Consider the following 16,271-nt stretch of genomic DNA (forward strand, 5'->3'; position numbering starts at 1 on the left):
TCATTATTTACAAAACAACAAATTCTACCAGAAACTTGCGAACTAAGATTCTTATCATTAGACACCATTATTTTGCATAGCTTACCACAGACAAATTCATGGTTATATTATACAAGACCACTTAAAATAACAATAGTTTTTTCAGACCCTCCCCAAAGAATTAAAACATAATTTCTGGTATAGGAAGAATATCTATCCTTCCATCTTGTAAATTGCATACAGGTAATTTTATTCACATGTCCACTTACTCAATTAACAGAGATGTTAATTTAAACATACGAGAAAATCCTACAAATAATATATTAATTACTTTAAACAAAATCCTCGAATTCACACTGCCTCAGAAAATTATAAACAAAGGTTTAATAAAAAATCTAAATTCTCTTGAAAAAACGGCAGATCAAATAAAAGTACCGTCAGAACCAATATTAATTTTTAGAATTGGTTTTCAGATATTAATAATTTATGTATTTCTTTTTTACTTTCGTATGTTCAGCAAATATATTAGTCTTTAAGTATAAAAATAACATTGTAAGAATGTATAATCCAGAACTACCAAACTAAGCCTAGGAAGAAATTTGATTTATTTATTTTTTTCTCTTACTGTATTAACACTGACCTGCTCAGAACATTTTTCAGAACTTCGCAGATATTTGGAATTGGGCGAAACTCGGTGATCATTAGAACCTCGTGTTTAATTTATTCTGGGGGGTGTTACGAACCCCTGAATCATATTATAATATTATGTTATAATATTTTACATGATAATTTACAGAGCATCAGGAATAGTGTGTTATACGACGACGAGACCATGGAATCCGCTGACACAAGGATTCTATTGTATACGTCTAAACTAGCACATTGTATTTTACGTCATAAGTCGTAGTTAATAATAAAACCTAATTTTTATTTAATTACTTTCCGTCCGTTATTTAATTTGTTGTGTAAAATCATAACATCATTGTCTCTTTCAACTAGCATAATAAATTTACCAAATAATGATGACACTAATCAATCAGCCAACACACACAATCAATATAATATACATCCAACTCCTAGAACCTCAAGAAAAAGAAAGCCCTTTAAAAATATTCCCTTTCTAATTCTAAATTTTTAAAAAACATAAATTTTGCTTTCATAAAAATAAAAGTTGTAGTTAGTAATAATATAACAATTTTTACAGCACATTATATTATTGTAAGTATGTACTGCGTTTATATGATGGCATTTAAACAGTTAACAATTAAATAGGTTTAAAATTCTTGAACTACATAGTATGTAAAAGTGTTTTAACTTTTAAAACGGTTTACATTTTTTAAACCATTTTAATGTCATCATATAAACGTAGTAATAAAGTTATATTACAAATGTAAGTCATAAACTAATAATAAAGTTAAATGCTCAAAATTATATTACAGTTTGCATAGAAAATCAAAATTTATTTGTAAGGAAAGAGATGTTACGTAGTATTAAATAATTTATACATATATATATATATATATATGGTGAGGGAATGACTCACCATACGCGAAATAATGTGTATACCTCACTCCACATCAGTCTATACACTGTGGTTTCAATAATGAACACTTCCTAATTATTTATATAATTTTGAGTGTGTACATTTAATTCACATTAATTCAACGATTTAACAGCTTATACCAAAAAATTACCCAAATCACTTGTATTTGCTTCATGAGTTGCAAAAGAAGGGAACACTCTGAATGCTATACCAAAGTTATAAGCATCATTTATCACAATATACGTATGATAAATAAATATTGTTCTTTTTGTAATTTTGGTTATAACTTTAGTAATATTTTGATAGTTATGGCTTCCTTTAATAGGTATACAACCAATGGCAGAAGAATGGAAAAAATATGTTTCTTCGCCTATGATGTGAGAAGTCAATCCTACAAATGAATCATAACTTATTATAAAATAATCAATATTAATAGTGTGTAAAAAAAGTAGTGTATACCCATAAAACTTCAGTTATTGGTACTCCGTATATCAACTATTGCACAAATATAATCATGTTTTGCTATTAAATTAGTTAGCATTGAAACATTTAGTTCATATTTTAAATCCAATTGTTGTGATAACTGTTTTCTGCCTGGAACTATAGGGTTATTTGATCCAGTAAGTCCTATAATTAAACTTTTGAAACTTTTTTTTCCAAACATTCTTAATGGACACATTCCATAATATATTCAAACACTAAATCCTTCACCTGTAAATAAAATAACAACAATTAACACACTATCATACTATTATCTAACACTAGAATGGTTCACATATTGTAGGTAATCTATAAAAAGAGCATTATCTTCATAATGAGGTGTTTTAGGAGTTATAAGTATAAAACAATCTTTTTTTCAAATACACTGTCAACATCAGTAAATATACAAGTTTATAATTAACAATAATATATATATATATTATACATGTAAATATGTGTTATACATTTAACACGAAATATTCCTGTTCAGTGACCATGGATTGAATTGGGATTTTTTTTTCGAGGAACTAGGGAATACTAATATACACATTTTGTGATCATTTTTGAATTTTTAATTATGTTATTGCACATGCGCAATTAAACTTAATTTTTTTTAAATAGCAACACCTATTTTCGATAGAACTATTTTTTTTTAAGCAACTTTGATAAACAAACTTTTTTCCTATCTCAAAAATTGACTAAATCACAGCAGTCCTAAGTTTAAATTAAAAACAAATTTTTGTTAAATTGTTCAATGTTCTGTATTTTATCATTTTATTATTATTTTTGGTTGGAAGCATAATAAATGGAAGGGCATGTGTTTAGAGGTTATTTAAACAAATTTACATTTTATTTTATAATAAAGTTTAAATTTAATTTCAATTATTTTTAAACATTTTATTACAAATAATACAAATCACCTTATAAATTGTTTGAAGTTTTCTTTTAATTAACCTTCGGCATTTAAAACAAAATATCACCGAAGCATGCACAAGACTGACTAAGGAACAAATAATGACAGCTTCTCAAGACGAAGTCAAACACTGCTTACAATTATGTTTACTTAACAACAGAGAAAACTTCGAACAATTTATAAGGTGATTTGTATTACTTGTAATTAAATGTTTAAAAATAATTGAAATTAAATTTAAACTTTATTATAAAATAAAATGTAAATTTATTTAAATAACCTCTAAACACATGCCCTTCCATTTATTATGCTTCCAACTAAAAATAATAATAAAATGATAAAATACAGAACATTGAACAATTTAACAACATTTTTTTTTTTATTTAAACTTAGGACTGCTGTGATTTTGTCAATTTTTGAGATAAGAAAAAAGTTTGCATATCAAAGTTGCTTGAAAAAAATAGTTCTATCAAAATCTGGTGTTCAAAATAGGTGATGCTATTTAAAAAAATTTAAGTTTTATTGCGCATGCGCATAAAAATGTAGGTAATTTTTAATTTATATAATAAATAATAATAAAATAATATTCTGGTAATTGAGTAATTGAATATGAAACAAAATAGTAATTATATTATTTATTAAATTATCAAAAATAAAGTTTATTTATTGATTATACGTGGTGGCATATAAATTATTATTTTTAAGTTGTAACTTTAGTTATTAGATGGTTACATATTATATAAAATCATTATTTATTTTATAGTGGATTGTATAGTTATTCCAATAGTCTAAGCTGGACTTGGCGACTGTGTTATTATTATTATTCTACAGCACAGTGGGCCACAAGCTATGGCTATATAAAAAAAATTTATAAATATCAAAACCAATCTAACTATGCAAGAGCTTATAGGCCAAATAGTTACTAGTTAAACTTAGTAGGTAGCACCATAAAACATAATATTATGTTCTAATTAAAATATTGTATTTCAATAATATAAATCACTAAATCAGTACAAATTTACCAAGTGTTTGGCAGTTGGCAGGATTATCACAAAAAACAATGGAAATATTGTAAAAATAAACACATAGTACAAAATAATACGCTGAAAACAGCCGGTGCAGTGGTAATGATGGTAATATGGCGGTACTATGGTTGTGTTTGTACAGCCCGACCAGAAGTATATAAAACATTTACTAAAAAACAATTGATAGGCATGTAGACATTTTACAAACATTTTAGTATTTCTATAAAATAAACTTGCTAAAACACAGTATAAAATAAACTATAAAATACATTATACAATGTGTCTCATTGTGGTGTATCTTCAAGTAAAATGCGGACATATTATATTATTATTTTTATACCGAAATGTAAATTATTATATTATTTTGAATTTGGAGATTACTTGTTAACTTTATCTTTTTAGCTGATTTTCATCATTCAACTAGTACAATTAAAAATATATCATAAGCATAGGTTTAACATTTGAAACAAAAATGTTTTAAATCTGAGGTATTCCAACTGTGCGTGATGGCTCCCAGAGGCGTCGCGAGAGATTGTGAAGGAAGCTGCGTCAAAGTACCAGAAACCAATGTTCTACCTAGGTCTTGTATGATTATTATAAATATTATTTGTAATCATTGTGGAAATAAAAACGAAACACACCACATAACAATTTGAAGTTTTATTTTTAGTACTAATGTCATAATGTCACTGTTATTATCATCTGTGTGTTGTTTCAATTTTTTCATAATTATTTGGAAGTCATCAAAATATTGTGACCATCTAAAGAAGCCGCGGGATGAAAAAGCTTGAATACCTCTCAGATATATACCATCGTATATTAAATTTTAAATATAACGCATAACTTGGAGTTTGATTTGGGATTTTTTTACTGGTTACAAGACGTATAGAATATTAATACATCTAATTATAATAAATTATAATTTTTTACTATTTTCATCAGCACATTATTAAAATTAGTTTTATCTAACCTGTATACTGTGATATTATGTTATAGTACCTAAGCATTAAACAATAGTAAATAAAACTAAAAATTTCTATTGGTTTGATATTATTGTTCATTAGTTAATAACAATTAAAATTTCAAAAAAATTGAACTAATAATTACCATATCATTATAAATTTTTTTTTTTTGGACACTAACATTGATTTTGGGTTTCAATTGAATTTGAACTTTTCTTACTTCTGGATATTTCAACATTTGTGATTAAAAATGGCTGTTGAAAATATAATATTATGACTATTATTATAGCTATAATACAACTTCTAAGAATATTTTGTTATAATGCAGACTATGAAATCCAAAAGCTAGAGTTCTATACAAACAAAAATCACATAAATTATATTGTAAGTTGATTACAATTAATAACATTGCAGTTTAAATACACAAAAGACAAAACCACATCTATAATAATACCAAAAAATAAATTTATTTGATTTCACTTACCATTTAGATAATATTGGACTAGACGATAAATATTAACATGGGCAGCATGGTATTAAAATTGCTACAAACATCTTTCAGAGTTGCAATCAAGTGTGACCAGCCTATAAAATAAAAATAATTGTTTTCAATAGTCATATACACAATATAATCATTAATATTTAAATATATATTTAAATTTTATAACTATAAGTAAAATACTTCAACAGAATTTTAACAAATTGTATTTTCTACAGTTATTTAATTTAAAATTATCAAAGAATAAACCAACTGTTTACAATAAGACTATTCTATGATAATTTAAAATGAAAATAATTAAATTAAAAAGAGTTCAAAATATTTTAACTAAACTTATCCATTAATCAATTTAATTTATTTAATTTATTTATGTAAGTCAATAAAATAAGTAGGAATATGACAAGCATCTAAACAACCCAGACACAAATAAAAAAAATTAAATTAATTTACAGTTATTCACTATAATGGCATAATATCTAATGCTTGGTTTCCAATAGATATAATATTTATTTTAAATTTCCATGTTCTATAAGGTCTTTATAAAAACTTTACACCAGCCACAAATTAAAACTAAATACAAAAGAAAATATAATTACTTGGTATGCATTTCAATTTACTACACATGCTTTTTACAACTAGTTAGTATCACATTGACAATCATTAAGTTTTATTCACACAAACTCAGCTCAAAGGGTAGGCAACATGGGCCTAGAGCGGCAATTTAGTAGAAAAGAGGCATTTCAAAACAATAATATTATTTTAGAAACGGCAAAATTTGATTTTGTCTAGTGCACTATTTTCAATTTATCTGGCCCTGTATAAACTATACATGGATTATTGTAAAGTCCTAAAAAAGGATTGTAGGTGCAAACACCAGTGTGCAATGTAACAGTAGTTGCTCACTGACCAAGTCAATAGCTACCTCAAAAGATTAGGTATGAATAGTCATCTGTTAACATATTACAAAGTATTATACCTAGTAGATGTAAGAAAAATGAAATCCAGATCACCAAATTATTGTTGTACTAATATTAATATATTATATATTTTAATACTTACCTAGACAATGGAACTTGCAAAATACCATAATATTGTTCAATGAGCTGCAGGCTACCCACGGTAGTATAATACATTACAAGGACGTCTTACAAATTTCGAATAATATTTAGGTAGGTACAAAAATTAAAATGTAAAAACCAAAGTGATGGAAAATAATAGTACGATTGGGTCATACAACAAGTAGTAAGTACCTATACTTGTTTATTTTTTTGTGTATCATATATCATTTTTTTTTTCTGGTCACAACTTACTCACAACAGATATAATAGGCAAATAGGTACTTAAAACTTAGATAAGTAAGATAACATTGTTTGACATAATTTTCACCCGACTTCGACATAGGACAACGTCGAAAACTTGCTGTCATACTTATCTGTAAAGCAAAATTGTAGTTGCACCGGTTATTACTTATTATCAACATTGTATTTATCTAAACTACAATAACATTTGCCGGTACGTTCGAGATGATACCTTTTCATTGGACAAGCCTCTTATCAAAAACACCGCAACGTGTGATACTAGTATCGGTCATGTGCAAGTTACATACAACATTTCAAATGGTTACAGTATACGTCGATTTCGTGCAACATTTTAATTTGTCCCTTTTGATTTTTTTTAACCATTTATTGTTTACTTAAACGCCCGTTGTTCACGGCTTCGGCACACACGAAGTCAACTTCTGTGACCTTACCAGAACAACATATTTATTTTTCTTTGTATTCATTTAATTTTACTATTATGTCCAAATCAGCTCTCTCGATGGATACAATATCCACTGTCACTTGATATTAATCGTATGATATGGATCAAACAAATCCACAACCAAGCTGTAGTAGCTCTTCTACGTTTCCTATACCCATGGCGGTCACCTGTCAAGTACAAACGACTCAAATGGCATCTACAATAATTTCTCCACCGACCAATAGCTATGTGTTGACTTCTAGTAACCTGAGGCCTGTTACCAACTACACTCTCGTTGCTAGTTCACAGGTTCCTGTCACCCATCAGTATGTAGTCCAATCAACCACTCGAACAACTATACCTCAGTATGCTAACTCGAACAACGTTAAACATATTGTATCGCCCAGCACTCAACAGTCAAATGTTACTTACATGTTGCCATCTGGTGCTCATATTGTCAGGATGAACAATGTCGTAACTACAACAGTAACTGGAGAACAAAAATCTAATACGCAATATATTTTGACATCGAGTACTCCAAAAACAAATTCTACTAATAAATCGTCAATAGGAACACAATCTTCAATAACAAGTGTTTCAACTGACACAGAAAATAATTGTGAGTAAAAGCATTAGATCAAGTAGTTTTTAAGTGCAAAATACGCTTGGGTTTATCCAACTTTGTATTGTTTAATAAACTTCTCATATCTACCAACTTAAATTCATTGCAATAGTACTGTCGTTAATAGTATATGATGCTTAAAGTACCTACCTAGTACCATAAACATTATTCTATTTCTTACTATAACATATTTATGTATTAATTTAGCTGGATCAAGTGTTACGATGTCTAGAACAGTTGGTGTAAACACATGTACGTCTCCAGTATTTCAAAAAACTGGTTCAAATTTTCCTAGATCGAATGCAACATATTACAGCCCAATAAAAGGAAATGAAACGACGAAGATTTCTTTTCGGCCTAGTAAGTATCTTAATACAATGTAAAAGTGGAATAATCAATTAATTTATGAAATAATTATTATTTTAGATTTGAATGAACAAAAACCAGGCACAAGTTTTATATTAACATCAAATGATTGGTCCCGCACTAAAAATGTCCCCATATCAAGTTTACAAAAAATTAATACAAATTATATGCAAATACCATTGATTCAAAAGTCTGGGACTGTGTTATCTACTAACCCTTTGAAGTCTAATGTTGATACTCAACAACAAAAATCTCAGCATCAATCAATTCGTTCAGTAATTTTGCCATCAAATTACCGAACAGCTGTTTCTCCACATCAAGGCACTGATTGTAAATTAGTTCTAAACTCGATTAATGTAACAACCCAAGTAAGACATAATTATAGAATTATATAAAATAAATAATTAATTTTAAAGATAAAAAAATTTTTTTGAACAATATTATACATTCAAAATATTTTAATTAATATTAGTCTAATATCACTTATTTACTTCCATAAAAATAATTATTATAAATATTTTTAAAAATTGATATAAATCCTATTGTAGTTATATAATACAACAATACACTGTATTATTATAATGTTTATAAGTTAATGTTTTCAATATTTAAATGCAGAAAAAATATTGAAACGCTTAAAATAATTAATTATTTGGTTTTTAAATATTTATAATAATTTTTAACTAAAAAGTTGCATTTTACATTTAATTAATATCATTAATAATTAGAAGTAATTGTTTACATTTTTGGATACCTTATTAATATTTTTAATAAAAATTAAATTTAAACTAATTATTATTAGGTATTCCTTATTACTTAATAAAGCTCTTACAATTCTAACAATGTATACCATATTAATTTTATTTTCACAACTGGAATAAAAGTTATGAAAAGTACTGTTATACTACATGCGACATAATATTTAAAATTTATAATATTATTTTGTGTATTATTAGAGGAGGTATAATAATTATATATTTATTTTATTTTCACAACTGGAATAAACAGTTATGAGAAGTACTGTTATACTACATGCAACATAATATTTAAAATTTTAAATATTATGTTGCATGTAGTATCTGTTATACTACATGCAACATAATATTTAAAATTTTAAATATTATTTTGTGTATTATTAGAGGAGGTATATTAATTATTTATTTATTATATGTTATGTATAAAAAATATTATAAAATATAGTATTATTTAACTATTTAATTATTTTAAACTTACAATTTTCATTATACATTTTTTTAATGATTTTTATTTTATTTTGTTCTTAAGGGAATTAGTTCAACTGATAGTAAATCTAGTACTTCAAGTACTCCAGTTTCAAATAATCAACAACACAATACAAATTATATGCAAATTCCAATATCTCAAAAACCTGGAGCTACACTTTCTCGTAATAACTCACAACCGAATATTGAGAATAATATACGTATTGGACAACATCAAACTATTCGATCAGTTATTTTACCATCAAACTATCGAGCAGCTATGGTATCATCCCCACGAAAAGGTGTTGATTATAGATTAATATTAAAACCTGTAAATATTCAATCTCAAGTAAGTCAAATACAATTAATTTAAAATTTATATTATTATCAATTGATTAATTAAAATAAATTTATGTTCACAGGTAATAAGAAATTTGCCGCCTCCTCGACTTCCTGGTCCACGAAATGCTTCCCCGCGACAAACTACACAGCGACAAACATCACCACGACAAAGTTCCCAACGGCAAAGTTCCCCACAACAAACTTTACCTAGACAAACTTTACCCCGACAACCACCACTTCCTGTACGTCCAAATTCATTCCCAACCCGTGTTCCTATAACTCGTCCATCTGTATCTAGAAATCATAATGAAATAATTGCCAATTCAAAAATTAATCCAATTTCACTAAGTGAAAGGATTAAACATTTAGTTATTACAGAAAAATCTATACAAATTTGTATGGATGAAATTAATAATAAATGTCATAAAGACGATCCAATTTTAAACTTAACTGATGAAGCACTCGAAATTGTACAAGCTGAAGTTACTTATAGGTTATTTTATTTGTTAAGGGTAAGAAAAATATGATTTTTAGTGATACTTATTTTTAAATTAATTTAAGCCATAGTATAGTTTGATAACTGCTATTTATTTTTGCATGAACTTATGTAATTTGTAGGCTTAGCACAAAAAGTTACTAAAGACAAGTTAATATTATGTGAATTTAGATTTTTTATTCAAGATTTTATTTTCAATCTCCTACTGATTTTATATTGATATATGTTTAATTTTAATTTTGATATTTTGATATTTAGTTATTGTGTCTTATGAAACTGATTAAAATATTATTAAGTAATTATTTAATCAATCTTCTAGCATACAATCTTTTTAAACTAGTTTACATATTTTTTTTATATAAGTACTTATTAGTATCAGTTTTTTTTTTTCAATATCTTTTTACAGATCATAAAAACATTTGTTTAAATTTTTATATGATAAACTATTTCAAATGCATGCTTTTATTTCTTTCACACAAAAATGTGTTGAAATTGTTGCTCTCTTAAAATTGGTTAACCAATACTATACAATAAACAATGAGACATCTTTCTTTGTTTTTTCTGTACTTTCAATTCATTTCCATCAGAAATTGACATGGATTTGTAAAATGGATTTTAATTATTTCTTGTTACATTTTAGTTTTAAAAAAAGTTCTACTTTAAGTCTGCATGAAATCCAGCAAAAAAAAATTTGACATTTATAAGTATCATAAAAATGTGTGTAAATAAGTTTGAAATAATAAATGGTAAATAATAATATGGTTAAAATTAATAAATGTTTTTAAGTTAAAAATTAATATTGTTGTAAAAGTAAAATTATTTGATTTAAAATAGAGTTGTATAAATAATTAATAATTAACTATTTTCAATCATAACATTAGTGATTTTTACTGATATAAACCAACTATGTTCCAAAACTATAAATAGAAATTTTTGTGACAATGTCACATTTACGTCTATTATTATTATAAAAAATAAATTTTTTATCAAATGTCATTCGATAAAATAGCTCAATAGTCAATTCCCATAAAATATAAATGCTAAAACTATTGAATCGGTAAAAATATAGGAAAGATAATCTAAGTGAATGAAAAACTTTTCATATTTTTTCTCAACATTTAACTTGTAAATCATAGGTGACTTTTGTTACAACCCAGCTATATATCAGAATTGTTTTTATACTTATATTTAAATAAAATAAGAGTTTTTACTTGTTATATATTAACTATGAGGGTATATTCTATTATAATGATTATTTTATTAAAACATGGTAAAAGTATTCTATAATTCATTCTTGAATAGTTAAATTATGGTTGTATCTTATAACTACAATATGGCTATTCAAGAATAAATTATATAATGCTTTTATAATTTTTATTTTTATTTTTTTTTTTTTTGTAGTTACATTATATTGAATTTTGAATAACAAAAAATATTTAATTTAAATTATTTTGATATATTTTAATTATTAAATATGTGTTTTAGGAATGTAAAAAATTTCTAATAAGAAGTCATTCAAATATTTTAACGGAGGAAGCTGTAGGACTAGTATCTGCTGAATATTTCGGTAGGTTTTTTGGTAACAAATTATGGCCACTATTTTGTTTAAAACGGACTGAAGATGGCTTATATTCTGATAACGAAGAAAATAGAATTTGGATAAGAAAGCATAATAATGTTAATCTTATTGGATGGCTAAAACATCCAAAATTTCGTAATCCAAGTTATATTCGAAAACGTAAGACCATTTATTTATTATTATTATTATTATTATTTATCTAATTTTCATTTATACAATATAACTTAGTTTGTAAATCAATTAGTCTTATTGCACCAACAATGACATGACATAATTTGAGCATATTTTACAAAATCATTCATGTTTTTGTAAATTTTGATGGGCATTAAGCAGTAATATGAATTATAAAATGAGATTTTTGTAAAACAAAATTAGATTCTATGACCAGGAAGTCTTGAATACTATTGAAAGCACTAAAGCATGTTTTTCAATCCGATTTTTGGTATTGTACAGCCATTAATCTATTTATAAAAAGAAGCTACCATTTTTTACTGATACTTCAATGTTGTTATTAAACTATAAATAATTCTTGATGTTTATAAATTGTATTAATTGTTACAAATATGTTCACTTATATGTTCTATTATTCAGTATACATACTATTAACTTAAATAAAATAATTAAAAATGTTATTTAAGTAATCATTCAAAAACGTTTCAATATATTATTTGTTTAAAAGGATGTCAACACATTTCTCTATTTCTCTCTGAAGTATGTGCAAAAAATAATTTTTTGTTACAATAATGATAATATAATAATAGTAATAATAATTTCAAAAATTAGATTGAAATGGCCTCTTATGAAATTTAAAGATAAGATTATTATCTAGGACATCCTGTCATGAATATTTTAAGATGTACAAACAATTTACATTTTTAAAATACTCTTAACTCATTTTAAAATTAAAATTTAACAATAAATCAATGAAATTCCCTAGATAATATTACCTTTAGATTTTTTAAAAGATTATCTCACATTAATTTTAGAAATTATTATGATTATAATTATTATTGTGAACATACAATTTGATATGCTGTGTGTGGGTCAGGGAAAAAAAATGCACTAACATCTGCTTAAGAATGTTTTATCCATAATTTTGGTTTGTCTAAAAATAATTATACCATCATTTATGATATACCATTTTGTAAAATAAACACATGCACATTAAGATAATTATATTATATTTTACAGGTCTTTTTTTGAATCAAAAAACTACAAATCAGTCAAAACCTATAATAGAGAATATTTCTGAAGTAATGTTTGAATGTGAGTTACCTAATCAAACAAATCAAGAATCCATAAAAAGAAATAAACAACTACTATCTCAGAAAATTTTTAAAAATGCAAATAGTGATCAAGTAATGTTAAATAACACAATCTCAAATGAAAATGATGATATATTTATCCCATCATCGCATAACTTTATGAACATTCCAATAGAAAATCAAATGCTTTCTTCAAGTAAACAAATATCATCAACAATATTTCAGTCGCGACAAACAGAGTAATCTAGAATAAAATTGTGTATCAAAAGCTTTAATTTTAAATTGTATATAATATTATAATCTATTGTAATTTTAGACTTTGATGTATAATGTATAGATTTAGGTATATGTGTCTTAACTCTTGAGTTATTACTAGTGAGTTCTACAACTATTAAGGAACATATTATTTGATTGTATCAATAAAAATTAATTTTAAAATTATTAATTTAAAAAAATAATTTTTCAAGTATAATAATTATTTAATGTTTTAAAATATCTAAATAGTCAAATAGAACACAAATATTCAATATTATTAATTAAAATTATTTTCACACAAACTTTCTTCATGAAGAAAAATAATAATAATTAGTCTATGATGTTAGAATTTGTTGATCATTGTATTTTATTGTTTTAATCTCACCAGAAAAATATTCGTTTTTATCTTTAGTTGATTTATGGTTTATGACTACATTATTTTATATTAACATTAAAAACAATTTAAATTAAATTAACAAAACATTATTACAATAATTCTTTAAAACCTATTTTTATGTTTTCTAACAAACACTTTTTTTACAAGATTTTTATTTCAAAAACTTAAATTAGACTTTTTTATCAAGAAATTAGAGTCTATACAATGCAATTTCATAATATTGTATATTCCACTGCAATACTTCAATATAAAAATTTGTATATAAAATTTATTTAATAAAATATTTTTATACATTTTCTGTGATTTCTTTTGTGGAAATAATATCTTAAAATCAATGTCATGCATATCAGATGTTATTGATTTTAGCTAATATAATTTAAACAAATATTTACAATAAGTTTTGCAATTGGTGTTTTATTTACTTATTTTTAAAATATTATCTAGCTGAAGATTAATTTAAATAACATTTTTTGACTCTTTTTATATAGATATACAATTTTACTTTTACATTTTATTTTGACAATCAATATAATTGGAACATTAAGAAGGCAATATTATTCAAAATTAAGTCTCAACTTAACTTATGATTAATTGAAAGACATAATTTTGAAGAATAAACAATATTTTAAACATTTATTACTTTGAATATGGACTTAATTTGTCATGAAAATATATAATTCTTAATTAACATTTTATTAATTTATTGTTTGATGAAAAAATTGTTTATTTTATATTTATTACCTAATCATCTATTATATGCTAATAATTCAATTGTGAATAAATTTTTTTATGTGACGAAGTTATTTTTAGTGTAACAACATTAAATTTAACTACTTACAACATTATAATGTATTACTGTTTTCTCTACTTAACATTGATAATATTTTGTCATTAGTTTTATACTCTTGTTATTCACAAAAATACAATTAATATTTTTATTGATAATGTACAATGTAAAAAATCATTGCCTTAAATTAATTTTTAGTACAATAATTGTGAACTCATTATTTTTAATTCATATTTATTGAATTGTTGTTATTATTTGTTTATATAAAACTAACAATATCAGTTGCAATAGATGTTAATACATTTTTATGTTAAGATATATAATTTAAGTATTTAAGAATTTCATGATCTCCTTGTTCGTTCATGTAATATCATAATCATTGCCAATGTGTTTTAATTAGATGGTTGTTGTATTTTTTTTTCTTTTATTGTGTGATAATATTATTATAGAGTACCTACTACAATTTAATGATAATTTATGAACGTATTTATTTGAAATTGTGATTACTGATTTATTTATGATTATGAATGTTAATTATTAATAATAAACTATTGTGATTACTGACTTATAAATTATAATCTGTATTATGAATTCAGTATACCTCGTGTACCTATTTTATGCGCCCAAATACATTAGTCGATAGATAAAACAGTTTATTTATCAATGACAGGTTATTGCAGCTTGTTTGACAAAAAGTCTATACACCCACTATATAAAATATAGAAGAAACAAATAGGAGATACATTCTTCATAAGTATTGTTTTGATTTCTGCTGTGAAATTTCTTTAGGCACGGTATAATCTCAGCAGTTGCGACCAAAAAATGTCATGGCTTACTTGACACTAAGGATCCAGTCAGACGATTGAATATTGTCGTCCAGTCGCCGTGTTCCTCCTAGTAGTGTAAAATATATTCTGTAGCCGGCGAACTGGTCGAATTGATGAACGATTGTAAACTCTCTCGGGCCTACTCTATAAATAATACTACCTGATTGAAAGATGTAAACTCTCCTAGGTTGGCGTGTTCACAATACTACAGCTCTACTGAGCTAGGGAAGCGTGGAGCATTATTCGTATCACGCAATTGATAACTCTAAAATAATTCGATCTGTCACATGTCATCATAATTCATAATACGACAATATCACAATATTAGTAAGTTTTTGTATGAACTTACTATGATTTTAATTTATATTTTTTAATTAATTTTGTATTTGTAGTTAAAAATAAATTTACACTGCACCTTGTCTAGATGAATGTCTAAAAAGTAGACTTGCTTACCTACTTTTCAGTTATAACATTATGTCTATTGTATTATATATAATTGTTATTAGTTTATTACTTAAGTATTATAATATTATATACCTATAAACTAAATAAATAAACGTTATGTTGATCCGAGAGAGTTTACACATTTTCTTCAGGTAAACTTAAAATTGACCCAGGAGTTAATACATTTTCTTCAGGTAAACATAATTTTGAACCGGAAAAATTTAATAGTTTCAAAAATCAGGAGAGTTTACCACCACCCCCCACTTTTGTATGTATTGTATATACTTGAATGTATATTGATTTTATAGAAGTGTATTTAAAAAACAAAATGTTGGTGACTAACATCAGTTGTTGAGGCATAAATGCTTCGATTTTATCATCTTTTCTAGTAGGAAAGTAAATGTAATTGGTAATTTAGGATTAGGCCATTCATCACTCATCAGTCATCAAATAAACATAATTTGCGTACTTCCTCATTATAAACGTAAATTATTTTAATTTAAAAATATATATATAAATAAGATGATTCCTAA

At 25.0% G+C, this 16,271-nt stretch overlaps 1 protein-coding gene and 1 long non-coding RNA gene across 2 annotated transcripts; one reads left to right on the plus strand and one right to left on the minus strand.

Moving 5' to 3' along the window:
- Positions 1 to 1,382: 1,382 nt before the first annotated feature.
- Positions 1,383 to 6,843, minus strand: LOC107169121 (uncharacterized). Its single transcript, XR_001506235.2, has 5 exons — positions 6,458 to 6,843; positions 5,384 to 5,484; positions 5,045 to 5,252; positions 1,982 to 2,233; positions 1,383 to 1,913 (listed from the first exon to the last, which is right to left on the minus strand). It is a non-coding gene; the product is annotated as an uncharacterized LOC107169121 (long non-coding RNA).
- Positions 6,844 to 7,009: 166 nt separating this feature from the next.
- Positions 7,010 to 14,638, plus strand: LOC107169119 (uncharacterized). The gene is made up of 7 exons (XM_015518764.2): positions 7,010 to 7,757; positions 7,968 to 8,120; positions 8,187 to 8,494; positions 9,411 to 9,695; positions 9,769 to 10,200; positions 11,670 to 11,922; positions 12,955 to 14,638. The coding sequence occupies exons 1-7, from the start codon at positions 7,259 to 7,261 to the stop codon at positions 13,269 to 13,271; spliced, it is 2,247 nt and encodes a 748-aa protein (XP_015374250.2). The 5' UTR covers positions 7,010 to 7,258; the 3' UTR covers positions 13,272 to 14,638.
- The last annotated feature ends 1,633 nt before the right edge of the window (positions 14,639 to 16,271 follow it).

This window comes from Diuraphis noxia, unplaced genomic scaffold (genome assembly GCF_037042655.1).
Source record: "Diuraphis noxia isolate RWA-SAM2 unplaced genomic scaffold, SU_Dnox_SAM2 contig0001, whole genome shotgun sequence".
Lineage (NCBI taxonomy): Eukaryota > Metazoa > Arthropoda > Insecta > Hemiptera > Aphididae > Diuraphis > Diuraphis noxia.

Excerpts from the sequence above, each read along its gene's own strand:
- LOC107169119 (XM_015518764.2), top strand. The coding sequence starts at position 7,259 with ATGGATCAAACAAATCCACAACCAAGCTGTAGTAGCTCTTCTACGTTT. Across the intron at positions 7,758-7,967 it reads AACTGACACAGAAAATAATT|CTGGATCAAGTGTTACGATG; the intron begins GTGAGTAAAAGC and ends GTATTAATTTAG. Across the intron at positions 8,121-8,186 it reads GAAGATTTCTTTTCGGCCTA|ATTTGAATGAACAAAAACCA; the intron begins GTAAGTATCTTA and ends TTATTATTTTAG.